Source organism: Natrix helvetica, assembly GCF_964273705.1.
Source record: "Natrix helvetica genome assembly, chromosome: 1".
Lineage (NCBI taxonomy): Eukaryota > Metazoa > Chordata > Lepidosauria > Squamata > Natricidae > Natrix > Natrix helvetica.
In genome coordinates this window covers 109,366,925-109,393,558 of record NC_138548.1, presented here as the reverse complement: position 1 = coordinate 109,393,558, position 26,634 = coordinate 109,366,925, and the positions used below count along the sequence as shown (strand labels likewise).

The following is a 26,634-nucleotide window of genomic DNA, read 5'->3' as shown; positions in this document are numbered from 1 at the left end:
TATAGGATTGGGAACACCTTCAAGATTTTTTAGTCTAATCCCCTGCCCAAGACAGGAATCCTCAAACTGCCCCAGACAATTGGTTGTTCAAGGTTTACTGAAAAGCCTTCATTGATATAGAATCCAGGATTCCCAAAGGCAGGTTATTCCACTGCTTAATAGTTGTTCTAGTTAGGAAAATCTTCTTTATTTTGAATTTGAATCTCCATCTGTAAAGTTTTGACCCATGGATTCTTGCCCAAACCTCAAGGATATGGAGAATAAACCCATATTCTTCTCCTCTAAAAGGCCTTCAAGTATTTGAAGTCTGATACTGGATCTGCCCTTAGCCTTTTCTTCTATAGATTAAACATACTCTTCCCTTTACCATTCTTCACAGAAACCCCTCACAAACTTTGACACTCTTCTCTGCTCCCCCCCCCCCCCCAGTTCTTCAGCCTCTGGGATTCCTTCATCAGTCATTGAAAGAGTTAAAAGCAACAAACTTAACTGAATTTAGTTTTGAGCTGAGGACTTTTTAATATATAGGATCTTGCCATTAACCTCCAATAATTTTCATTCAGTACCTCTTTTTTCTTCTAGAATATGCAAGTATTAACTGGAGAGTGGACTTAGCCATTGAGAAATTTGACTTCTACCCAACTCTAGTCAGTGAACATGCTAGAATAACTTTGTAAATGCCAAAATTTTAGGGACTCTTCTGAAATAATGCTAGCCTTCCTATAATGCTAGCGGATAGCCTAGTTGGCTAAATGCTGAGTAGCAGTGGAACCTAAAGCATCTTTTCCAAAGTTCTTAGGTGGTAACATTTTTAAAGGGTGTATCCCTAGTTCTACTTAATCCCCCAAAAGATTTCATTCGGCAGCATTAAAATCTACCATAGTAAGTTTTATTAAAGAAAATCAGTGAGCCAGAAATAATAATATGCTCCTAGAGGAAGGTAAAAATCATGTGTGAGAAATGGGTGTCAGATGAAATGAATGTCCTAACTTAATTTCTGGGTAAACTAGACTACAGTCCTGACTGGGCGAAAAAAGTAAAGGTAGCCTTTGTAATACAGGTAGTCCTCGACTTGCAACCACAATTGAACCCAAACTTTCTGTTGCTAAGTGAGTCAGTTGTTACAACCTTTTACGACCTTTTTTTGCTACCGTTGTTAGGTGAATCACTGCGGCTGTCAGGTTAGTAACACGGTTGTTAAGTGAATCTGGCTTCCCCATTGACTTTGCTTGTCAGAAGGTTGCAAAAGATGATCACATAACCCCAAGACACTGCAACCGTCATAAATATGTGCCAGTTGCTAAGCATCTGGATTTTGACCATGTGACCATAGAAATATTGCAATGGTCATACCGTGTTTCCCTGAAAATACAACCTGTCCTGAAACTAAACCCTTGCGACATTTTTCGCGTGCGCAAAAATATAAGCCCACTCTAAAAAATAAACCTTCTGGACAATCCCCCCCCTCCGACCAGGCAGAGTACCGCTCGCCGACCTAGCGGTATCCCGAAGGCACCAAGCCACGGGAATGAGGTGGGGGCAAAGGTGCTTGCGTTGCTTGGTGCTTTCGGGGTACCGCTAGGTCAGTCAGCGGCGCTGTGCCCAGCTGAAGAGGGGGGGTTGCTGGGCAGCTGCTCTCTTGTGAGCGGGCTCCCGAAGAGCCGGGCACAGCCTCAGGGTCGAATGGCTGTGTTGCGCTGTCGCAGCAGCAACGCAGCAGCCATGAGGTGACCAAGCTTATGAGCAGCCGCCCGGCAACCCCCCTTTCCAGCTGGGTACAGCGCTGCTGACCGACCTAGCAGTACCTGGAAGGCACCAAGCAACGCGAGCGCCTGTTCGCCGCCCTACGCCTCCCGTGGCTCGGTGCCTTCGGAATGCCCCTAGGTGAGTGAATGGAGCTCTGCATGGCTGGAGGGGAGTTTCGCAGCGGCTTTTCCTCTCCCCGCTCGCGCAAAGGGCATCTGCGCTGCTGGCGCCGTCCGCCGGTTGGTTTTTTTTTTCAAAGCACGGAGGATGGATGCCGCTCTGGAAGTACGCTCTATGGTTGTACAATCTGCAGCCCACAACCATAGAGCGTACTTCCAGAGCGGCATCCATCCTCCGTGCTTTGAAAAAAAACCCAAGCGGCGGACGGCGCCAGCAGCGCAGATGCTCTTCGCGCGAGCGGGGAGCGGAAAAGCCGCTGTGAAACTCCCCTCCAGCCATGCAGAGCCCCATTCACTCACCTACGGGCATTCCGAAGGCACTGAGCCACGGGAGGCGGAGGGCGGCGAACAGGCGCTCGCGTTGCTTGGTGCCTTCCGGGTACTGCTAGGTTGGTCAGCGGCACTATACACAGCTGGAAAGGGGGGTTGCCGGGCGGCTGCTCATAAGCTTGGTCACCTCATGGCTGCTGCGTTGCTGCTGTGACAGCGCAACCTAGCCATTCGACCCTGAGGCTGTGCCCGGCTCTTCGGGAACCCAGTCACAAGGGAGCAGCCGCCCGGCAACCCAAAAATAATAAGCCCTCCCCTTTAATAAGCCCAAGGCCATATTTCGTGGGTCAAAAAAATATAAGACCCTGGCGTATTTTCGGGGAAACACGGTAAGTGTGAAGTATAGTCACAAGTCACTGTTTTCAGTGCTATTGTAACTTTGAACCATCACTAAATGAACCGCTGTAAAATGAGGGCTATCTGTACTAAGCACTGAAATGGGAGAAGAGATGAGAATAGGAATTAATTATTTCTTCCTTTTTTCCCAGGTAGGGGGGATGGCTGGAGAAAACATTTCTTGCAAATGAGAAGTGATTTGGATGTGACAGAAGATGTATTTGAGAAAGAGCTGTGTTTTGTTAAAAGCATATGACCCAATCACTAAATCAGGTCAATAGCTTAGAAACCCCCCGCCCCCAAGATATACACTGAAGAGCCATGGTGGAGCAGTGGTTAGAGTGCAGTATCGCAGGCTAATTCTGCTGACTGCCAGGGGCTTCAATCCTCACCAGGTCAAGGTTGACTCAGCCTTCCATCCTTCTGAGGTCAGTAAGATGTGGACCCAGATTTTTGAGGGGGGCATGTTGACAATATGCCGACTCTGTAAAACTGCTTACGGAGGGCTGTAAAGCACTGTCAAGCAGTATATAAGTGTAAGTGCTATTGCTATTGCTAGTTGGCAACCTCATATTTAATTCTCAGACTCACCCTCCAAATTGCCATCTGCTTTCTTGAATTGGTTACTGTGCTGGTCCTTATATCAGCTATATGGCCTAAAAAGGTCATACTGATTTAGATGCTTTTTTCCCCAATATCTAAGGATGGATTTTTCTTTGAGTTGGCCACATTTATGTCTTGAGTAAAGAATGGCAGAGTGAGTTTGGTTATTAATTTTATATATAACTACTTCTTAAAAATCAAATATAAAAACAAAATTAAGTCCATCACTGGATATTTGCAAAATTTCCCAACTATATCTTCTCTCCATCTTCCTTCCTTTCATAAACTAATCCTTGTATCTTTAATGTTTATATACTGGTAGTTTTCCTGTCAAGTTGATGTGTAGATTGCATTCTCTTTTTATCCAAGAAGAGGAAACAGATTCATTGCATATTTGGTGGGGTTGTTGCTCCGTGTGTGTGTGTGAGAGAGAGAGTGTGAGTGTGTGTGTGTGTGTGTGTGTCTCTAGATATCTATCTATCTATCTATCTATCTATCTATCTATCTATCTATCTATCTATCTACCTATCTACCTACCTACCTACGCTGGTCTTGTTGTATTCGGGTCTTTTCCCGTGTAAGAATAATCTTACACGGGAAAAGACCCGAAAATAAATAAATAAATATATATATATATATATATATATATATATATATATATATATATATATATATATATATATATATATATATATATATATATATATATATATTTTCAGGTGTTTATATATATTCTCCTTTGAGGAAGGTGATTGATGCCTACATTAAAGCAAGATCAAAGAAAAGGAGACAAAGGGGAGCTGCAGTTAACAAGAATGTTGAAACATGAAAACATATTGGATATACCTGGTGGTCTAGCTCTTGTTTATAAAAATAAATCTCATGAAAGATGCACTTATTTCTATTAGTCTGCAATGTATATGTCTAGACTGATGAGCATTTTTTTCAATATAACCACTTGAATACAGTAGTTGCTTCAAGGTTTAAAAGTCCTCTGTGAAAAAATAAATATCATGTTTTAAGTTGATGAAGGCATGTATTTATAAGACTCTTTGATTTACGAGACTGCATTCAAAAAGGAACAGTGTATTATTACCATCTTGTTCTCAGATCAGGCCCATAATCCAGTCATCCCGCTTATTGTTCAGATGGGTGACATATTTCTTTTATAGGGAAGAAACTAACAATCTACCAAAGAAAAGTCTATATAACAAATGAATGAAGGGTTGCAAGGAATTAAACAGAGCAACTCTTTTAAATTTGACTCTCTGAGTTGTTTTGTGAATATCTAGGGTTTGTGTGTGTGTGTGTTTTACTTTCTTCTTTCTTGATGTATAACAATAAAACTAAAACTCAAAGCAACCATCATCTCAAAAGAGGTTATGAGATTACAGTCTTTCAAAGACCGTTGCTTCAACTAAGCTTAAAACTAAACTTGTCAGTTTGACTTATACTCAGAAATAAAAGTGAATGTTACAGCAGCTATGAAATTGCTTATTACGGATGTTATCAGAGCGTAGCATAAAAGTGGCAAGCATCACCACAACAACCCTGTGAAGTAGTTTTAGGCTGAGAGAGATTGACTAGCCCCAAATGAGCATTGAGGGTAAACTTGAATTTAGGTCTCCTCGATACTAGTCCAGTGCTTTTCACACCATGTGACTGTATGTTACTTAACTGAAATGGTTATGTGTACATGCTTTGCATGCCTTTTGGAGATCTAAAAATGTCTCTCTCCATTTCACATTATTCTGCTACCTTTCTCTGCAAAAATTGTTATTGCAGTTTACACAAATGTTCCTATATTTCTTTATTGTAGCTTTATTTGGTCTATTCTAATTTCTTCATAGTTTTCAGAAACAGTCCAAATTTGGGATTTGTTTTCCTAAAGATTACGGAATTAAACATACATCATATTGCCCATGTTATCTTTTTCTATGATGATTCTAATTTTTGACAATGCTTCCTTTCTGAGATTAACATTGGATGCATCCTCCCCAAAATGTCTAATTTTTCATAAAGTGTGTGTGACCTCCCACCAGAATGCTATTAGTGTCTAAATAAAACATGTTATTGGCATTTTGCTTCTTTGTGTTGGCTGGATTAAGGCACCATTAATACTCTTCCATTCAATCCATCATTATATAGCCATTTACAGAAAAACGCTGTTATCTATTAAGAGCCATGGTGGTGCAGTGGTTAGAGTGCAATACTGCAGGCTACTTCTGCTGATTGCCGGCTGCCAGCAATTTGGCAGTTCGAATCTCACCAGACTCAAGGTTGTCACAGCCTTCCATCCTTCCAAGGTGGATAAAATGAGACCCAGATTGTTGAGGGAAATATGCTGACTCTGTAAACTGCTTAGAGAGGGCTGTGAAGCGGTCCAAGTGCTATTGCTATCTCAACTGAGACCATTGATAAAAAAGAAAAGGAGCTGAATGTTATAATCACGTTAATGATGTCTTGCAATGTCATATTAAAAGGTATGAAAGACGAGGTGAGACCTTAGGTAACTGTATGAACAGAATCCCAAGGAGCTGCATAAGCATAATAGATAGAAGAACCACCACACATTTAGACAAGAAGGAAAGTATAGATGGTGCAGATAAATAGTCCAGAAAGAACTGGAAGAATAAACAGGATTACACTCTTTATCTGCTAGTATAGCTAAACTAGCATGGTGACTCAGTTTACTGCAGGAGCAATAACTGTTTGTACTGGAATCATAAGATAATGAACATCTATGTTCAAAGGTAGCATATAATGTTTACCGGCATTCTGTGCAGCAGCATGGCACCAAGACAGAGCAGCAAGTTTTGCCAAACTTTATTAACTGGAAGACATAATCCAGGCTCTCAACCTTTACAACCTATTATCTAAATTCCCTGTGGAGTTAACACTGTAACCCCACTCCTCCTCCTCCATCATCTCTGGCTTGTTCTTAAAGCTTCAAAGACATTCTGAAGCCTTTGTTGAATTGATTATTAACTCTTCAAAGATATAATTAAACATTTGAACTTGAGTCCCTTTAAATGGAAGAATGCAAGAATGAAAATTGTGGCTACAATTGTTTTTCTTCCCTGTGACTCATCATAGTACCGAAGGATGAATTAATGGACTGAAGCAAGGTATAAGAACTTTGAAAGAACCCAGAGGCAGTAATCTAAAGGTCTTCCTTCCACCTCTCAAAAGCCTGGAGGAAAAATAATTGAAAGTCTGAATTAAACAATACACTGAGATAGAATTTTAAATATGCAATCTAAATGGAATTTTAAATTACACACACACACACACAAACATATGCTGATGCTTGCTTTAAACTAAATTTGTATATCAGTGATAGCATGACCACTCTAGATGCCATACACTAAATAGATAATAAGTAGGAAGGTACAAAGCATTTACTTTCCTGCTGAAATTAAATATGCCTAATTTTAGCAAAACTTTGTCATCTGGTGGTATTCACTATAAATATACTAGATTTTTTTTTTTGTATTTTTATATGTATTTCTTGTGGGCAAAATATCGCCATATATTTTCTGGTCTATTTTAGTCAGCTATTCCATATAACAGTAATAATAAAGGCACATTGTTAGAGTTTTCGACAATAGTGATTAGTGAAAGTGGCAAAGAGGCTAGACATTGAAAACTACAGTTCAAGCTTCAGTTACAGTGGCTAGGACAAACTCAGCTGTGGATCTCCCATGTTTTTACCTAACTCGCCTCCAATGGAATATATGACTAGACAACAGCTGGTAGCTACTGTAAGACGGCTGCACAATGGATGGGAAACTTTGTCTCTATGGTAACCACAAAGGCATTGGATGTGCTTACTGAAAAAGTCATCTGGTCAGTGCAGATAAACTTCAAGGGAAATTAGCTCATTTCATCTGAGAGTACATACAAAAACATCTGACTCTGTTTTATAGTAGGATAACGAACATGAGTCCATTTCAAGATTTCTGAAAGTCAGAACTGACATACATTTAGACAGAATCTTTCTTCTAACTGAAATTTTAGGTAAATGCCTCCTCAATAACATTTAATGATTTGACTGTTAATTTTTTTTTTTTTTACAAAAGAGGTATGCTAATAAAAAGTTTTAAAATATATTTTTTGACATTTTGCAAAGTCACATTTTAAAGCTTTAAATAAATCTGTCTCTCAATGACGGAAAAAAACATTCAAAACAAAAAGAACATTTGATAAAGATTATCCAGTGAACCTAAATTGCAGTTTCCAGAAATCTCATGCTGTATATGCAATAATTGGATTAAATGCCTGACATCCTTAGTTTCTTAAGGACAAATTCTTCCAATTACTGTATTTACACAGGTGGCTGATTATAAAAGTTATGTTTTGCTTGCTTTGTATTAAGGTACAGTTCATTATTGTTCAGATACAGCATCTTACATCATTGTTCAGATACAATACCTTAATAAAGTAGGACACATACTTACTGGGCCAAGAGGTAATAATTGCTCAATAATTTCAGTATTTGAAACAGGTGTCAAAAAGAAAAAGAAGTTTAATTTTGCCTCGTCAGAATTTGTTTTTTTATTTTATTTATTTTAGAATTTGTCAAACAAAAACGAGAACAAGAATAAAAGAATAAAAATAAAGTGACAGGGATGAAAGGCACGTTAGTCCACTTATGCACCCCCCCCTCTACTAACCACTTAAGTATGATGTAACGTCCACGGAAGTCCATTTGTGATTGAACTGTGAAAATTTGTAGCTGAAACAACTGAATCAGGTAGAGCATTCCAGACTGTGACAACTCTATTTGGTGGCTATCTAAAAAGGAAGATAAAGAATGTTAGGCAGGTCATATTAAAGACACTTAGCTAAAAGACTACATAATTGCTTGTTTTTAACGGTTCTTTTCTATGATGGCTTTGCTACCGTTCATTTAGTGATTGTTTAAAGTTACAATGGCATTGAAAAAGTGACTTATGACCATGCTTCACTCTTATGACCATTGCAGCATCTCCATGGACTTACATTTGGATGCTTGACAACTGGTTTATATTTATGACAGTTGTAGTGTGCTGGGGTTATGTGAACATCTTTTGCAACCTTCTGACAAGCAAAGTCAATGGAGAAGTCAGATTCACTTAACAATTGTGTTACTAATTTAACAACTGCAGTCATTTACTTAACAAATGCGGCAAGAAAAGATGTAGAATGGGGCAACACTCACTAACAAATTTCTCACTTAGTAACATAAATTGTGGGTTCAATTGTGCTCGTAAGTTGAGGACTACCTGAATTGGTAAACTTCATGGCTGAATAGGACTTTGTTTATCAAATTGGTTGTAAGTTTTTTGTGTAGGTGTTGACCAGGTAGAGCCCAAGGGAGGTGATAAGTGTGTCACCAGTGTCCATTCCTTTCATGCCCACAAGCGATTTAAGTCCAGCCCACCTTGAATTCTGTTGATTCTTATCTACAGCCAATTTGCTGTCACCATTAGTAGTTAAGACTCTTGTAGAGAGTGTTAGCTTGCAATAAACCTGTATTCATTTGAACTGCATTGCTTCCTGGTTTCCTGTGCTTGACAATTTGGTTTCTATGGACATGAAACAAGTGACTCCTGGTTCCTGTTATAGGTAGACCTGGTTTAGCAATTGCTTGGAGTTATGACCATGATGGAAAACTGATCCTTTAAAACTAATCCTCACATTTATGACCTTCACAGGTCTGTATTGCAAAATAAAGCTGAAGTAAGACATAAGCACAGTCACAATTTCACTTAGCGACCTCTTCACTTAATGACCAAATTGCCAGTCCCAATTTTGGTTGTTAAATGAAGACCACCTGTACAATCAGCAAGGACTTAAATGGATTCATAGACATGTTGATATTGTACTTGTGGCTTGTTGATAACAGTTTGGCCACCAGTGAAGTAAAAGAACTTGAGCTGTGTTACTGGTGAGCAGCCAAAGGCATCTTCAAGAGGAAAGGGAGTATTTTTTTTCCTTATAACTGCATCAACAACCAAGTTTGGGACTTTGGATTGAGATGTGATTCCTTTTAAGGGTATGAATGGATTTCTCCAGTGGTGGGATTCCATTTTTTTTACTACCGGTTCTGTAGGCATGACTTGGTGGCCATGGCATGGCTTGGTGGGCGTGGCACGGGAAGGATACTATAAAATCTCCATTCCCTCCTCATTCCAGGGGGCGGTTACTGCAAAATCCCCATTTCCTCCCAATCAGCTGGAACTTGGGAGGCAGAGAATAGATGGGGGTGGGGCCAGTCAGAGGTGATATTTAGCGGTTCTCCAAACTACTCAAAATTTCCACTACCTGTTCTCCAGAACTGGTCAGAACCTGCTGAATACCACCTCTGGATTTCTCATGTAAGTTTTGAAGACACTTAGGTAATTATGGCTGGTCAACACCCCTGAATTCTTGAAGGTGTGACCAGAGTGTAATGGGAGTCTAGCAGTTTATGTTCTAAATTCATAATTGGTTTCCCTGAGATGGCAAAGTTACTTGCATCCATTCTTTGTGCTTTATTTTATAAAGAAAGAACTTTCTGAACTACAGCCTCGTTCATTCATCTATGTTTTGCCTCTTCATTTTTCTTTAATCTTCCTTTCTGAAATGTGTGTCTTTACCTGAATGTAATACTTGCTACATGGTTTTACAAACTTAGTATGAGACTCTGGAATAATAAAGTCTGGCAATTGGAACAATGTACATTACCATCTGTTTTCCCTTCCCGTATCCTTCTAGCAGCCGTAAGACTGAAAAGAGGCTAAACTAGAGAATTTGACTGCGAAGGTAGAAAGATAAAATAATCTAGGTAGGCATTAGCTTTCAACTCTTCCTTCAATTCTTGAGTTTTTCGTCACATGTGCTCTTCTAGAAATTGACAAATTTAAAGTTTACCTAGAATGTGTTTTTGTTGAGTAGATGTGTAAAAATTAGGCACAGTGTATTACTAGAAAGTAAAATACAAGCATGTGGGGGGGGGGAGGTGCACCACTTCAGCCAACAGTTCCATTTAACACGCCAGCATAGACATTATTGATTTAAATATTAAAATATCTCAAGCACGTTAATAGCATGTTTATTTTCCTTCAAATACTTCAGAATCTTTTTGAAGGATAAAAAGAAGTCATTTGGTTGGCTAGCATTTCAAAGTCATTATAAATTCACTTAAGTGGATGGATCTTGAGTACAACCCAGCCTACTTCACAGGTTTATTCTTGAGGGGGGGGGGAAACAGGAGGAGAACAATTTATACACAACGTGTGGTACAAAAGCAGGAAAGAAATATAAGAGATAAATATATATCTATGAAAAAAAAGATTAATCCCTCAGTATCATGCATCCAAATATTCTCATACTGAAAATACTACTTTTCTTGTAGCTTTGAACAGAATTTGGGGCATGCTAAATATTACTGCGTCAGGTTTTATGTCTCCAAAAACAGTTTTTGGTCATTGCTGCTCATAATAAATACACTAATTGTAATGTTCTCCGAATCAGAAGCTTGCTTCAAACAGGAAGGCAGTGTTTTCAGCTGTAGGAATTCGACCTTTTGAGACAAGTGAAATAATACCATGATTATGAAATATGCTGTAACATTATGACCTCTGCCAGGCAAAGGTTCAAAGCACTTCCTAGGGATGTATGGGTAGTTGTAGTTGAGCCATTTATGTAGCATTGCAAGCATCAGCATAACTTTGAATTATAATTTTTATTCCCGGCTGTATTTTATCTGTTTCATTTGTTCCTAGACATCTCAGAGCTCAGAGCCAGATGGTAAACCAAAAACACACAAACATATTGATGGAGAGAGAAGAAAATAACCATGCCTGAATCCTGATGTTCTAGTCATAACCAATGTTCCCTCTAATTTTTTTTTTCAGTGTGAGCAGAAAAGTATAGTGTTTGAGCGGCGCATTTTCATGCCTGAGCACCTGAATTTTTTTCACAAATGTCACCTAAGACAACAACAAAATCAATATTATTTGAAACTCAAAGTTATATTTATTCAAGGTACCCGCTTAATTAAAAGTGTTATATAATATCAGTATCACTTAACAACGCTCCTGCTTAGCAACCAAAATGTTGGTTCAGAAACTCTGCCATTTGAAGTGCGCAAGTCTTGAAGCTGTCAAGTTACAAGACTTTTGCACACCTAACCCTTTAGGAAAAAAAACCCTGGGGTGTTCAAACTTGACAGCTTTAAGACTTGTAGACTTTAACTCCCAGAATTTTTCCTCCAGTCATGTTGGTCCAGAATGCAGCTGCGCGGGCAATTATGGGGAGTACTAGGTACTCCAATATAACACCGCTCCTGCGCGAGCTGCACTGGCTACCTGTGGCTTTTCGGGTGCGTTTCAAGGTGTTGATTATCACCTTTAAAGCGCTCCATGGCTCAGGACCTAGTTACCTGCGGGATCGCATCCTACCCCACACATCCCTGCAACCAATTCGCTCTCACAGAGAGGGACTCCTCCGGGTACCATCCGCTAAGCAATGCTGGCGGGCGGTGTCCAGGAGTAGGGCCTTCTCTGTGACGGGCCCAACCCTCTGGAACGACCTCCCCCCCGATATTAGAATCATTGCTGATCTCCGCTCCTTCCGTAAGAAACTCAAGACCCACCTGTTCCAATTAGCTGGCCTGGCCCAATAACAATCATAATCATAATCATAACTTATTTCCCGACCCTCCTGGCCGGTATTTTAAATTTTAAATTTTGGGGTATTTTAATTGGTTTTAATTATTAGCTTATTTCATGATCATTGTACAGACTGTTTGTTTAATTTGTTTTTCTGTGATTTTGTACTTTTGTTGTCTATAGTGTATTTTATTCCTGTCTGTACACCACCCCGAGTCCCCTCGGGGAGAGGGGGGCGGTTTATAAATCGAATAAATGAAATGAAATGAAATGAGGTACTCTGGCATTTGAAGCATGCAAGTCTTAAAGCTGTCAAGTTACAAGACCCTTGCACCCCTAACCCTTTAGAAAAAAAAACCAGGGGTGTCGAAACTTGACAGCTTTAAGACTTGTGGACTTCAACTCCCAGAATTCTTCAAGTCATGTTGCTCTTTTGCGTCGGCGCCGCTCTGGCTACCTCCGTCCGGACCTGGCAGCTGCGGCGACGTCATCAGCCTGGATCTGCTCCATCTTTGTTTTTTTCACCGGGGGGAGGGCCACTGCTGAAGATGCCGACGAGCTCCTGCCGCCACCAGAATAACTGCTGCTGCCTCCTCCTCCAACAGCACATTTTCTGCCTCCCCCTCTGCTCGGAGCACCTGAGCTGGGCCCCACATTATCCCTGCCTCCTCCTTCTCCACCACCACCATGCTTTTGAGGAGCCATGAAGCCTTATTTTTCCTGCTTCCGCCCCCTCCACCGCCTTACTACTGGCTCCCGCAATGGCACTGCCATCGGGTTCCTCCTCGCCACCTCATCTTTGCCAGGGTTCTGGCGCCCTTTTCCCCTCCTGCAGTCGGTTCTCACCTGCCATACAGCTCACGCCCCCACAGGAAAAAAAAGGCCTCATGGCTCCTCAAAAGCACGGTGGCAGAGGAGGAGGCGGCAGGGGTAATGTGGGGCCCAGCTCAGGTGCTCCGAGTGGAGAGGGAGGCACCGGCGCTGCTGCCATGGGTAGGGGCACCGGCGGGAGCTTTGGCGGCTTCATCTCAACCGCAGTCCTGGGCGGCAAATCCAGCAGTGCTGTTGGAGGAGGAGACGGCAGCAGTTATTCCGGTGGCGGCGGGAGCTTTGGTGGCTTCACCTCAGCTGCAGCACCAGGCGCAAGCGGGTAGAACTGGCCACTTCATCAAAGGAAGTCTGTGGAGATCCTTTGCGGGCGGCCAATTCTAGGCCTGCAAAGGACTTCTCCGCGCTTGCTTTGCTGAACACGGGGCGACTGATGGTAGTTTGAGTGGCGCAGCCTAGGAGACCGGCCGTGCCGCGCATGCTCCTGCCACCGTCCCCACCCCCGCGCCCTTGCTAACCCTAACCAGGACAGAAAATCTGAGGCCCATCAGCTTCCGGAGCCTGTGACATTAGAAATCACTGTGCGGCAATTGGAAACTGCTGTGCGGTGCTTTCTTGCCACGTGCGCGCCCGTGCAGCCGCGCACCTTAGAGGGAACATTGGTCATAACCATGAGCGATGGTCCTATGTTAATAAGCTGACAAATGCTGAGAAGATTTGAAATAACATCCAACACTCTCCCTTATGGTTATATTTTTTAAAAAAAAAATTCCATTATTCAATTCTTCAATAGGACTTCATGGCAACTAGAAACCTTACTTCCCCAAATCTTGTCTCAAGCTCAGATTTTTTTTAAAAAAATAGATTTTAAATTATTTTACATCTTACGTTCGTTCTCTCCATGTTTCCCCATTGCATCTCTTGCAATTGTATGTTTCATTGCATCTCCTGCAATTATATGTATAAATAATACATATATTTCTTATTTGTCTTCTTCTCCATAGATCTCATCCTACTTTTCTCCCATGGACTATTGTTAAAATCACATAGGTTAGAACAGTGGTGGGTTGCAGGCCGTTCCGGTACAGTGCTCTGGAGGGCCCGCCCGAGCTCCTTACCAAGTTTTAAAGCTGTCGGCACTTCCGCGCATGCGCATGGCACGTACAGCGACTGCGCGATGCTCCCCCGAGCAGCTGGAGCGTCACGGAGGCTTGCGTCAACATCGTTTCCAGCTACAACGCATGCACCTGCCATGCGAGTGTGCGTGTGGGTGACGCCGTGGCCATTCCAACCGTACTGGTTGGAACGGAATCCGGAACACACCACTGGGTTAGAAGTACATTAAATGCCAGAACTGGCAAGCAGTTTCTTCAGATAGGTCTTCAAATATATGTGATTCAGAAAGGCAATTTTTCAATGAAAGAAGAATTCACCCTACAATCTTCCGTAATTTGGGAATATCACATAATGATGGGGAAATCCCCATTGTTTATATTGTATGCTAACATTTCCTCATTCTTATATTTTCCAGACATGTTGGGACTATACCAGAGGTGGGTTCCTACCGGTTCAGCCCAGTTCGGCCGAACTGGTAGTGGTATGCCGGCCTGGGTTGCAGAACTGGCTCCCTGGTCACTACTGTCACTATCTTGTTTTTGAGTTCTGCACATGCGCAGAACAATTTCCATTGAACTGTGCATACATGTGCAACACACATCCAAGATGCGTGCAGCACACATATAACATGCACGTGCATGAGCGAACCGACAGTAACGCCGGCCAGAACTCACCCCTGACTATACTTTCCAAAATTGCCAACCTCTGGCTCTAACATCTTGAAATAGTAATCTTCCACTTTTGGAAGCCACAGCTTGGGGAAAGGAAATATTGACAGTGGGGTCTCTCTCTGCAGCCAGCATATAAATGAGGGCATCGTATTTTGATGCTAAAGCAACTGGAATATATTTGAACAACAAGCTATAAGGAACTTCATTTTTGAAAGAGACTTTCAACCTATTAAACAGTGCACACAATGGGAGCATTTGTACAGTCTTTAAAGGTTCAGTAATACATCAAGTGAAGAAGGGTTTTATTTTTGCTGAGTAACCAAATCTTAACTAAAATATGCTCCAAATTGGCCTGTTTCATTCAATTCACTTCATTTGAATGAAAACATTTTCATCCAGCCTAGCTAATTGTTGAAGGCAGTGGTAAATACTGAGCAAATGAGCTTGGCACACTTACAATTTGAAAGTTACTACCATTAACTATTAACACACATCTGTGATGTGAGCTGCCTACAGACCTCAGTCTTACTACTGTGTTACTGTAGAGTTCAAATAGGTTGACAGGGAATATTGTGTACATGCAAGTCTCAAACCCAAATAGAGTATCTGAAATCACAACGTTTCATAGTTTTTAAAGAGATGTACAGATGAGGGTAAGTAGGAATTATGTTACTGCACTATTTTTTTTAAAAAAATAGTAGAATAAAAAAAATAATGGAAGGAGAATTATTCTGATTTTGCTTTCTGATTTGGTTGCCAAAGGATAAAATAAATGTGAGTTCTGAAGCATATTCTGAAGCGTAGTTTTTCATGCAGCCTTAGTTCAATAACAGAAAACGTTTGAAAAGCAGCTGCTTGATTAACCAGTTTTGTTGCCAGATGTAATCTCCAATCTTTTTGTAGCCAAGAACTTTTTAAACATTTTCAGTAATTCTGAGATCTTGTTATTATTTGTAGAAAGAGAATTATCTCCAAAAAAACCCCTCCTGAACCCTTTAAAACAAAGGAAACACTCAGCTGACAATTGGTGGGAAGGAAAACTTAAAAGCCAATCTCATTAATTGGTTATGAAACAAGGTGAGCCACATCAGTGTGACAATCGCCTCCATGAAATTCAATCTCCACTTCTCCTGATGGCATTTTCCTTTAAAAATCTGTTCCTCCCAAACTGCATTTTAGAACATTAATTTGTAGAATGCTGATAGAAAAAGGTGTAATCTAGGTAGCTAAGCATGAAAGATCATCCCAGGGAGTTTCCTACAGGTATTGAGAGGCCATCTAAAATTAAACCTAGATTTAGAACATCCTGATACAACCAACTTTGAACCCTGTGGATGAAACAATGTCATTTACAATGAAATGCCCATTGTATGCATGCCATTAGGCAAATGATATAAATTACATCCTTCCATCAATTTGTGCAATAAAAACATTGCACAATAATGTCCTTCATGTTATTTCTTTAATGACACCACCATGGATGATCACAGACTTAGGTTTTATATAAACTGTTAGTTCCTAGCATATGGTACAGTTAATAAGCTTGGTTTCTCATAGAAATTTAATAAGATTTATTGAGTGGAAAGATTAGAGGTCCCCTTCGCAGCTTGGTTGCCACTCTCTCCCCTGTATTACAAAGGCATTTTAATAAAAAGATTGTGATGAAGTCAGTGCCTCATCAGCCATAAACCTCACCGCACGTCACTGTTGGGAACCCTAATCTAGATTATAGAAGCTTGGAAACTAGATTTGTGACTTTAATGCCCTATTTATTCCAGGAATTGTGATATCCACTTTCTGACCATATCTGGAAGCAGTGGGGAGGTTTTTACTCACTTATTAGATATGAAAGTAATGTACAAATGGACTCTGTAATATTTACCCTCTTTGTTCCTAGGCTCTGAGAAATTCATTACAGTCAAGCTTTGTTACCCAGTTTCTTGGAGGGAGGTCAGTGACTGATAGTGACTGGGAACAATGACAATAAAGATAGGATAGGAAGATAGGAAGCAAAATAGGAATTGGCTATATACATACATACATGCATGCATGCATATAATCAATTTAATGCCAGTATAATTTTTGATTGATTCAAAGATAGATGGAAGGCACTGAAACATGGTAGTAGGGAAATATCTTTATTTGCTATTTCTTTATATTCTTTATCATGCGCATTCTGAACAGCAGGTGTGTTAGAAAACGCCTGCCACCGTGATATATCCAATATAAATGTATTTGACACTAATGTATATCCTGCCAAGAATTTGCTATTATTAAATTTATTTTTAGCTATCTGGAAAGATTGTGATTTTGATAATATTCTATGCCAGGTGTGATATTAATATGGAATTATTATGAATGGTTGGACAGTCAGCCAGGTGTGTAGCATGGATTTGAAATTTTTATCCGCCTATCGACTCCTTCCCAAGGATCTGTGATAGGCAAATGTTGTTTGATAGTGTTGAAGGTCTCAGGATGTAAGCTGTTCCAAGTAAAGCTGCCTTTTGCAATTAATTGATGGTGATTTTGTCAATGCTGATGATGTTCAAATGCTCCAGATGTTTGGAATTATACCCAAGATGCCTACTACTATTGATACTTTGTTTGTTTTCTTTTCTCATTATCATTCTACTTCTATTTGCAGATCTTTTTATTTTGTGATTTTCTCTAGTACTTTCTCTTGAATTATTCTATCTGCAGCTACCACAATGGCTACTATTCAGACTTTTTTATCTTTCTTATCAACACTTGTTAAGTCTGGGGTGTTGTGTGGGAGTGTGTTTGTCTGCCTGAATTCTAAAGTCCCAGAACAGTTTAGCTTCTTCATTTTCTAGGTATTTTATAGTCCCACCAGTTCTTGCTTGCAAGCAAATTATATTTCTTGCAGATATTCCAATGTGCGCATTGATGCTACACAATGCTGGTAGAAACCGTTTGCTATCAATATTACATTTGCAATATTATATTGTGTTTTTATTATGAATTAATTAAGCATTTATGCGCTCGTATATTGTTACTTGATTACTTTGAGTTGCCTTTTAGAGTTGTATTCCCAGAACCACTGGAATTAACCCTTTGGAAAGTTTTGTTAAGGCAACCAGGAAAAACATTTATTCTTATTATTTTATTTAATCAATATAAAGGGGTCAATACTTATTATAAAAGCACCTTATACATACATACATACATACATACATACATACATACATACATACATACATACATACATACATACATACATATATATATATATATATATATATATATATATATATATTTTCTTCAAATATATTTCTGCTTTATTGTTGATTGTTGATTATTGTTGTTTATTGATTTATGGTTATTTGAGCCATTAGGAATCATTGAGAGCATGCAAGTTGTTGCTGTTAGGTTTGCCTCTTTCATTTTGAAACTACTGAAATTCCAGTTTATTGAGGAATGGTATGCAGGGTATACTGATGTAGTTCACGAAGAAGAATAGTTTATTTGCCTTTCTAATGATTATCTCATTTTATTGTAAATGTAAACAGCAGAGGCTTTTGCAGCTAAGCAGCTATTCTGACAGCTGTCTCTAAATATAGCAACAAATATCAACCAGCCTCCTCTTCCTCGTCCTACATTGGATTTATCAGGCTAATACAAGGGAAGATGTTTTTTTTTTAAAAAAAACACTTCTATGTCACCAAGTCAAGGGTTGGGGAGGGGAATTTGCCAGTTGCTAATAGTTACCTGGCATTTTTGTGTATGACCATGAAGAACAGCTTGTGCCCTTTCACCTCTGATGTTTCCAGAATAACATGGGTCTCATTTAGGTCAATATGCCTTTATCAAAATGTCAGGAGAGAAAAATGTGTCGTGGTGTAAGCTGACTGGTCCTTCTTTCCAATTGCAGGAGTTTATAGAACAATCAATGTTCTCTAAGCTTGTCTGCATGTCATGCAAAGAACTGGATGACAGTAACCATTGACTGTATGTCTGTTTCATTGTCTTTAGGGCAACACACATTTGCATATTTGCCAGTGTTCCTGTTACCCAGCAAATCATGGAGGGTCTTTAAAAACCCACAGCTCTTATGCAAATTTCCCACATGCTACCCCCTTATTCCACAAACCCACACGTTGTGACTCTATAGGCACCCATAATTTATCCCCTTGCTTCCTTCTATTTTCCTACCCTTCTTACAATATTAAAGTCCAATTTGCATGTAGAAAGTTTTGGTTCATTGTACCTCGTTATTTTCCCTTTCTCAGAGTCAATTAATTATAGTTGTCATATGTCTTCTTAGTTTAAAAAAAAAGATTATTTTGCAGAATAACGACAACATAGTTTATGTATAAACATTCTGATATTTCTTTTTAAAGAAATATTTTGCATATAGGTATTTTTATGCAGAGCAGTGTAGAACCTTCTTTTCCACTTATATATGTAGGGAAAAGGACATAGGGAAGTCAAACATTTTAAAGCTAAATTTAGTCACAGTGCTAGTAGTGGTTCCAGGTATCTATATACAAGTTATACAACAATTCACTGATAAATATTTGACTAAATAAAAACATGAACGTAATAAAAGAAAATATAAGAAATTCTATTATTCTGTCAAATTTTTGCTTATTCTTTTTGGCATTGTTTCCAGTAGAAACTTAAATTTTTATAAAGTTTTCCAATGAATTGAACAGCTGTTATATAAAAATATAATTTCTTGTTGTTGCATTTGTAGGTATTTTTCTAATATGACTTTAAAAATTGAAACTTAAGGTGTAATTTTAACTTCATTCTGAAATACTATTAAACTTTATTAATTTTGGACTTTACATGTACAGAATTGTCCTTTAATGTAGAGGCCTTTTTATGTTTTTCAGGCATACCGGTATGTTTTTCAGGATATGATGATCAAATGTGACTAAGGAACAAAACAAAGTTTTAATTTTTAATTGTGTTCTGGATTGTTTTTGCAGATTATCATTCCACAACTAGTATTCTTTAGATGGGCGGGGGCTACAGCCATCTGAATCTCCAATCAGGAGGGGCGCCAAGTTTGGGAGATGATTGTTACAATTTATTTTAAGACTCCCAGATGACCAAATGTGACTAAAATACAGAACAAAGTTTTAATTTTTAATTGTGTTCTGAATTGTTCTTGAAGATTATCATGCCACAACTAGTATTCTTTCAGTGGGCTGGAGCTAAAGCCAGGGATGGGTTCCGGCAGGCACTACTGCCGGTTTGCTTGTGGGCACAGTGTGTGCGAATGCGCAGTACAGTAAAAATTGTTCTGCGCATGTGCAGAAGCCAAAAATAAGATGTCGGCACCTACGCTGGCGACCAGAGAACCCGTTTGAGGGCGTGGCAGGCCTGGGTTGTTGTCTGTTCCAGCAACCCAGGCTGCCAAACCACTACCGGTTCGGCCAAACCAGTATGAACCGGTAGGAACCCACCACTGGCTACAACTATCTGAATTTCCAATCAGGAGGGATACCATATTGTGAGATGATTATCACAATTTATTTTAAGACTCCCAGACCTGATATTCCATTTTCTCCGAATAGCATATGAAAAGCATTTAAAGCATATTCAATTAATCAGGATCCCTATCTGTTTCCTCTAGGAAATTGTATTAGTGGTATTTTTTGGAACTGAGTATGTGGTTCGATTGTGGTCTTCAGGATGCCGCAGTAAATATGTTGGCTTCTGGGGAAGGCTTCGTTTTGCTAGAAAACCCATTTCTATCATTGGTGAGTATGTGTGGTTTTGTATAGTATGATTTATTTTAAATGAGAAAACAGAAAATATTGTGCTGCATTATCTAAGAAGGGCTGATTGTCTCTGTTTTGAATTACCCACTAATCATAGATTTGATGTGTGATCATGATAGAAATCCGGAAGATATATTAATAGGAAAATTATTTGAATGAAAGCTTATTTGAGTTTCTGAACTTAGGATCACTGGTTGTGAGCAATCAGTCAAGGAAAGTCGGTACTGCCATTATTTTTTCTGTTCTTTTTTGCTAGTTTACTTCTATAACCAATAGACCTACAAAACCTTGGAAAGGTGGCTCAAAACTTTCCAGGGATTTAATTAAATTGTGATTTTTAATGCGGTAGGAAAATATCAGATCAAATTCAGTTTTTGAGCCCCCAAATTGGGTGGATATAAATGTCATAATATAAAATAAAAATTGTTAATTCAGAATGATAGAGTGCCCTTGTAAACTATTCCAGAGCAGCAGTAAATTGAATTGCTATTGGGAAATGTTGTTTCAGAAATGGACACATAATTTTTACAGATTCTATATAGCACCCTGTATGATTTCAGAATAAGCATATGCACTGTCTGTTCCTCACAAAAGGAACAAATCATTATCATTTTCTCAAAAGAAAGTGCAGGTGGGAAGATGAAATTGCTTCAACTTTCCTTGCAATTTACTTTACTTGAACAAATTAATGAAAGAGCATTCCTTATCTTCATTATTTTTTTTTCAAAGAATGCATTTTTGCTCCACCAGTGTTGCATGATTAAGCAATAAATGTTTTCAAGAAAATATATGAGGAAGAGATAATTGGTACAAAATGTTTTACAGATGGTACATAACTCTGTCCATAATTGTAAAAATATTGTATCATATAATAATCAATGTTATGACACAGGGAAACAAATATTGTATCATTATGTAGCAGCCATGTAAATGTTCAAAAGATACTGGAAATGAACACACTGCCTTATTTTAAAAAAAACTTAAAAACAAATATTGCCTTGAAACCTCCTACACCTTAGCAAAGAAATCTTTATAAAAATCTTTCTTAAAAAGTGTTTAAAACAATAGCAAATATGTGACTGTGCACAAAGTCTTTATAAAAATGCATGAAAAGCAGAGGGAAAATAGCAAGGCAAATTTGTATAATCTAACATTAATTATCAAGAGATACTGAACACATACCATCTAAATAGAAGTACAATATTTTAGCATAAAATCTAAATATATGCAAGGCACATAAACTTTCTAACCTACATTTGTTTGTTTATCTGCTTTTAATTTCCAGATCTTATTGTAGTTGTCGCCTCCATGATAGTACTATGTGTTGGTTCAAAAGGTCAAGTTTTTGCAACATCGGCTATCAGGTAAATATGTAACTGTAATTTCATACAGGTAATCCTCAATTTGAGATCTCAATAGATCCTGGAAGATTCATTCTTTAGGTGGTGTGTTCATCAAGTGAGGCATCAACTTGACTGCACCCAATTTTAATGATCATGTTTTGCCATGATCATTAAGCTAATTTCCCACAGTCATTAAGCGAGATGTCACATGAACTTGTGACCTCCTGCTAGCTTCCCCATTGACCTTGCTTGTCAGAATTCAGTGTGGGAAGGTCACAAATAGTGGTTAGTTAAATGTAGGACGCTATAACCATCATAAGTGCAAATCAGTTGTCAAGTACCCAGATCGCAATTACATGAATACAGGGAGGCTGCAGCAGTCGTAACTCAGTTTTTTCAGTGCTTTTTTTCATAACTTTGAATAGCGCTAATGATAGTTAAATGTACCCCTATAGACTACCTGTATAGTCCTGAACATATATTATTCATTGCCTTTTTTCTTTTCCACAATCACACTTCAATTTCAAAACTGTACTTTAATTTGTTTCCTTTCATTTTCTTTCCCCCAGAGGCATCCGGTTTCTGCAGATTTTGCGCATGCTTCATGTAGATCGGCAGGGTGGTACATGGAGACTGTTGGGATCTGTAGTGTTCATACATAGACAGGTATGCTAAGATGGGAATTGTGAGTATTTCTTTCTTTATTGTTAGGAATCTAGATTCACATCAGTTTTGGAGCACCCAAAGGTGTCATTCCCAAAAAACTCTACAGTGGGGCAAAAAAGTATTTAGTCAGCGACCAGTTGTGCAAGTTCTCCCACTTAAAAAGATGAGAGAGGCCTGTAATTGGCATCATAGGTAGACCTCAACCATGAGAGACAAAATGTAAAAAAAAACCCAAACTATCACATTGGCTGATTTGGAAATAATTTATTTGCAAATTATGCTGGAAAATAAGTATTTGGTCAGTATCAAAAGTTCATCTCAATATTTCGTTATATATCCTTTGTTGGCAATGACAGAGGTCAAACGTTTTCTGTAAGTCTTCACAAGGTTGGCACACACTGTTGCTGGTATGTTGGCCCATTCCTCCATGCAGATCTCCTCTAGAGCAGTGATGTTTTGGGGCTGTCGCTGGGCAACACGGACTTTCAACTCCTTCCAAAGGTTTTCTATGGGGTTGAGATCTGGAGACTGGCTAGGCCACTCCAGGACCTTGAAATGCTTCTTACGAAGCCACTCCTTCGTTGCCCGGGCGGTATGTTTCGAATCATTGTCATGTTGAAAGACCCAGCCACGTTTCATCTTCAATGCCCTTGCTGATGGAAGGAGGTTTGCACTCAAAATCTCATGATACATGGCCCCATTCATTCTGTCCTGTACACGGATCAGTCGTCCTGGTCCCTTTGCAGAGAAACAGCCCCAAAGCATGATGTTGCCACTCCCATGCTTCACAGTAGGTATGGTGTTCTTTGGATGCAACTCAGCATTCTCTCTCCTCCAAACATGACGAGTTGTGTTTCTACCAAACAGTTCTATTTTAGTTTCATCTGATCATATGACATTCTCCCAATCCTCTTCTGGATCATCCAAATGCTCTCTAGCAAACTTCAGATGGGCCTGGACATAGACTGGTTTAAGCAGGGGGACACGTCTGGCACTGCAGGATCTGAGTCCCTGGCGGCGTAGTGTGTTACTGATGGTAGCCTTTGTTACATTGGTCCCAGCTCTCTGCAGGTCATTCACTAGGTCCCCCCGTGTGATCCTGGGATTTTTGCTCACCGTTCTTGGGATCATTTTGACCCCACGGGGTGAGATCTTGCGTGGAGCCCCAGATCGAGGGAGATTATCAGTGGTCTTGTATGTCTTCCATTTTCTAATTATTGCTCCCACAGTTGATTTGTTCACACCAAGCTGCTTGCCTATTGCAGATTCAGTCTTCCCAGCCTGGTGCAGGTCTACAATTTTGTTTCTGGTGTCCTTTGACAGCTCTTTGGTCTTCACCATAGTGGAGTTTGGAGTGTGACTGTTTGAGGTTGTGGACAGGTGTCTTTTATACTGATAACAAGTTCAAACAGTTGCCATTGATACAGGTAATGAGTGCAGGACAGAGGAGCCTCCTAAAGAAGAAGGTACGGGTCTGTGAGAGCCAGAAATCTTGCTTGTTTGTAGGTGACCAAATACTTATTTTCCACCATAATTTACAAATAAATTCTTTCCAAATCAGCCAATGTGATTGTTTGGTCTTTTTTTAATATTTTGTCTCATATAGTTGAGGTCTACCTATGATGCCAATTACAGGCCTCTCTCATCTTTTTAAGTGGGAGAACTTGCACAATTAGTAGTTGACTAAATACTTTTTTGCCCCACTGTATATGGATTAAAGCCAGGAACTGATGTTCTAGCTTTGCCTACACATTCTTTGACTTCACAACATGGACTGGAAAGTCTGCAGAGGAAACGGTACTTTTGGACTCTGGAGAAGTTTAGAATCTTCTCCAAGACTCAGCAGGATTAATACCCTGTTTCCCCAAATAGAAGAGGTTCCACAAATCTACAGTGCTGTTTAGAACCGGTTCCAGCTCCCTCCCCCCGCCCATCCGCACATCATCAAGATGAAGAGCGAAAGGAGGAATTCTGGGAGTTGAAGTCCACAAGTCTTAAAGCTGTCAAGTTTGAACTCCCCTGGGGTTTTTTTCTAAAGGGTTAGAGGTGCAAGGGTATTGTAACTTGACAACTTTAAGACTTGCACACTTCAATGCCAGAATTCCTGAGGCAACATTTTGGTTGCTAAGCAAGAACGTTGTTAAGTGAGTTTCACCACATTTTACAAGTTGGCCATGCCCACCCAGTCACATGGCTGGCAAGCCACTCCCACCTGGTCACATGGCTGGCAAGCCACTCCCAGAAAGCAGGTCACACCTACAGAAGAGGTTCTAAAAAAATTGAATATATATATAAAATATATAAAATATATGTATGTGTGTGTGTGTATATATATATATATATATATATATATATATATATATATATATATACACACATACATACATACATAATAATTGCACCTATTTCCTACATAACCTTGGTGTGCCTCCATATCTTTAAAATAGGTAAACATGGAATTATAATAGTATTAATAAACAAGGCAGAATAGTTGCCTTGTCTTCTAATTATTTTATTATTTTATTTTATTATTATTCACTTGAACAGAAAATAGTTATTTGTGATAGAGAGATTGGTAGTGTTTGGAAAATGCACATGTAGAACATTTATGCCATTGTAGTCCCAAAACAAGTTGGATTAACTGTTCCTGCCACTTATTTGCCCAAACAAGACATTGGTTTATTTCAGTGATTCCTTTCTTGACTGTATTAATTGAAATGTGAAAAGACTGATCTAGATCATGACCTTAGTATGGGACAAAGAATTAAAGTCACACCCTTCATTAAGGTTTCCAGTTGGATTAGAGTAAAAATATAGGACAAAGAACTAGAGTCACACCCTACTTCATTAAGGTTTCCAGTTGAATTAACTATGTTTAGAGTAAAAATGACATGTGGTTTGGCCATTAATACTCTGAACATATGTAAAACTGATAGTTATATTTTTCCAGGCTGGAAGGAATGGAAACTGGAAAATTAGGGGTTTCTTGTTTAATTGTAGATTGTGGCAAAGGGTGGAGCAAAAGGTTTACATGCAGATTCAATAGTCTTGTGCATATCTTGGTTCGATGAATTAGAAAAAAAAAACATCTCAATGTGGTCAGTCTAGTAGTTTGTAGAAAGATGGAATATATTTTTTCCTGAAACTCCCAGGAAAGTGGATGATAGGTCTGAGATTACATTATTAAAATAACTTCTAAGAACATATTAGATCATTTTGAAATGCAAAATATTTTGATCAAGAAATTTTACTAAAAAGTTCTTTTATAAATCAAGAAGCAGTTCTTATGTTGTTAAAACATATTTCAAAGCCCTTCCAACTTCCAATGACTAGATTTGACTTTAAAGTAATTTCTACTTCTGTCTTATATAACATGCTATGACCTACGTATACTCTGAGTAAAAGATACATGCTTTTCAAATCAGAAGTGTTGTTTAATTCATATGCACATTTAATCAATTAATCAACACTCATATAATTAAACTGACATGGTATTCTTTGAGTGTCAGGTTTAGTTGTTAAATTTGTTACAATTCAACATTAGAGTTTGTTGAAATCCAAGTTTCGTCCATGCCTATTTCCATGATGCTTTTCACAATTTAATCAGCAAATGCCATTTACTCTGCATGCTAACCTAGGACCATTTGCTTAGCAAACATTTTGCTTTCAATTTGAGGAATGGATTGAAGCCATTAAATAAAATTAGGATAACTTTTAAAATTAGGTAGAATGTATAATATTTTTTTCATCTAATATTGATATAAATTAATTTAGATTTAGGCTTCCTTCAGTACAAATTAGGAACTTTAGGAAATTCCCTGTCTGGGTGTTGCCAAATTAATATTACTGGAAAATAATAAACCCACTGAAGTGTAAACCTGATAATCAGGTATTACTTTTTTCAAAATAGCTTCTGAAGTCAGCAGATATCCCTATATGATTAATTATTCACTAATTGGTTCTTTTTTTTCTTTTAGGAATTGATAACTACCCTGTATATTGGGTTTCTGGGCTTAATTTTTTCTTCATATTTCGTGTATTTGGCTGAAAAAGATGCTGTGAATGACTCGGGCGAGCATGAATTTAGCAGCTATGCTGATGCACTTTGGTGGGGAGTAGTAAGTATATAAAAATATCAAATGTGATATAATATATTTTTAATTAGGAAATATGTCACTATCTAAATTATTGGAAGAAAAGGTACATTGTGTTCTTATTCTTATAATTTTATGATAATCAGGTTCAAGTTTTTGAGTGTTTGCTTCCTTCTATTAAGGCCAGAGGTAGTATTCAGCTGGTTTGGATGGGTTCTGGCATACCAGTAGCAGAAATTTTGAGTAGTTCAGAGAAGCGGCAAATACCACCTCTGGTTGGCCCCACCCTCCTGCTCCCACCATTCCCTGTCCTATATTCCCTTGTTTTTT

General features: G+C 38.9%; 1 protein-coding gene across 3 annotated transcripts in view; it reads left to right on the top strand.

The window, feature by feature from the left end:
• KCNQ1 (potassium voltage-gated channel subfamily Q member 1) overlaps positions 1 to 26,634 on the top strand; it is a 393,720-nt gene that overhangs the window by 79,090 nt on the left and 287,996 nt on the right. For all 3 annotated transcript variants that reach the window (XM_081942341.1, XM_081942340.1, XM_081942339.1), the window contains exons 3-6: positions 20,054 to 20,180; positions 21,487 to 21,565; positions 22,114 to 22,210; positions 26,188 to 26,328. In XM_081942341.1, coding sequence (XP_081798467.1) covers positions 20,054 to 20,180; positions 21,487 to 21,565; positions 22,114 to 22,210; positions 26,188 to 26,328 — 444 coding nt within the window. The remainder of the gene's footprint in view (positions 1 to 20,053; positions 20,181 to 21,486; positions 21,566 to 22,113; positions 22,211 to 26,187; positions 26,329 to 26,634) is intronic.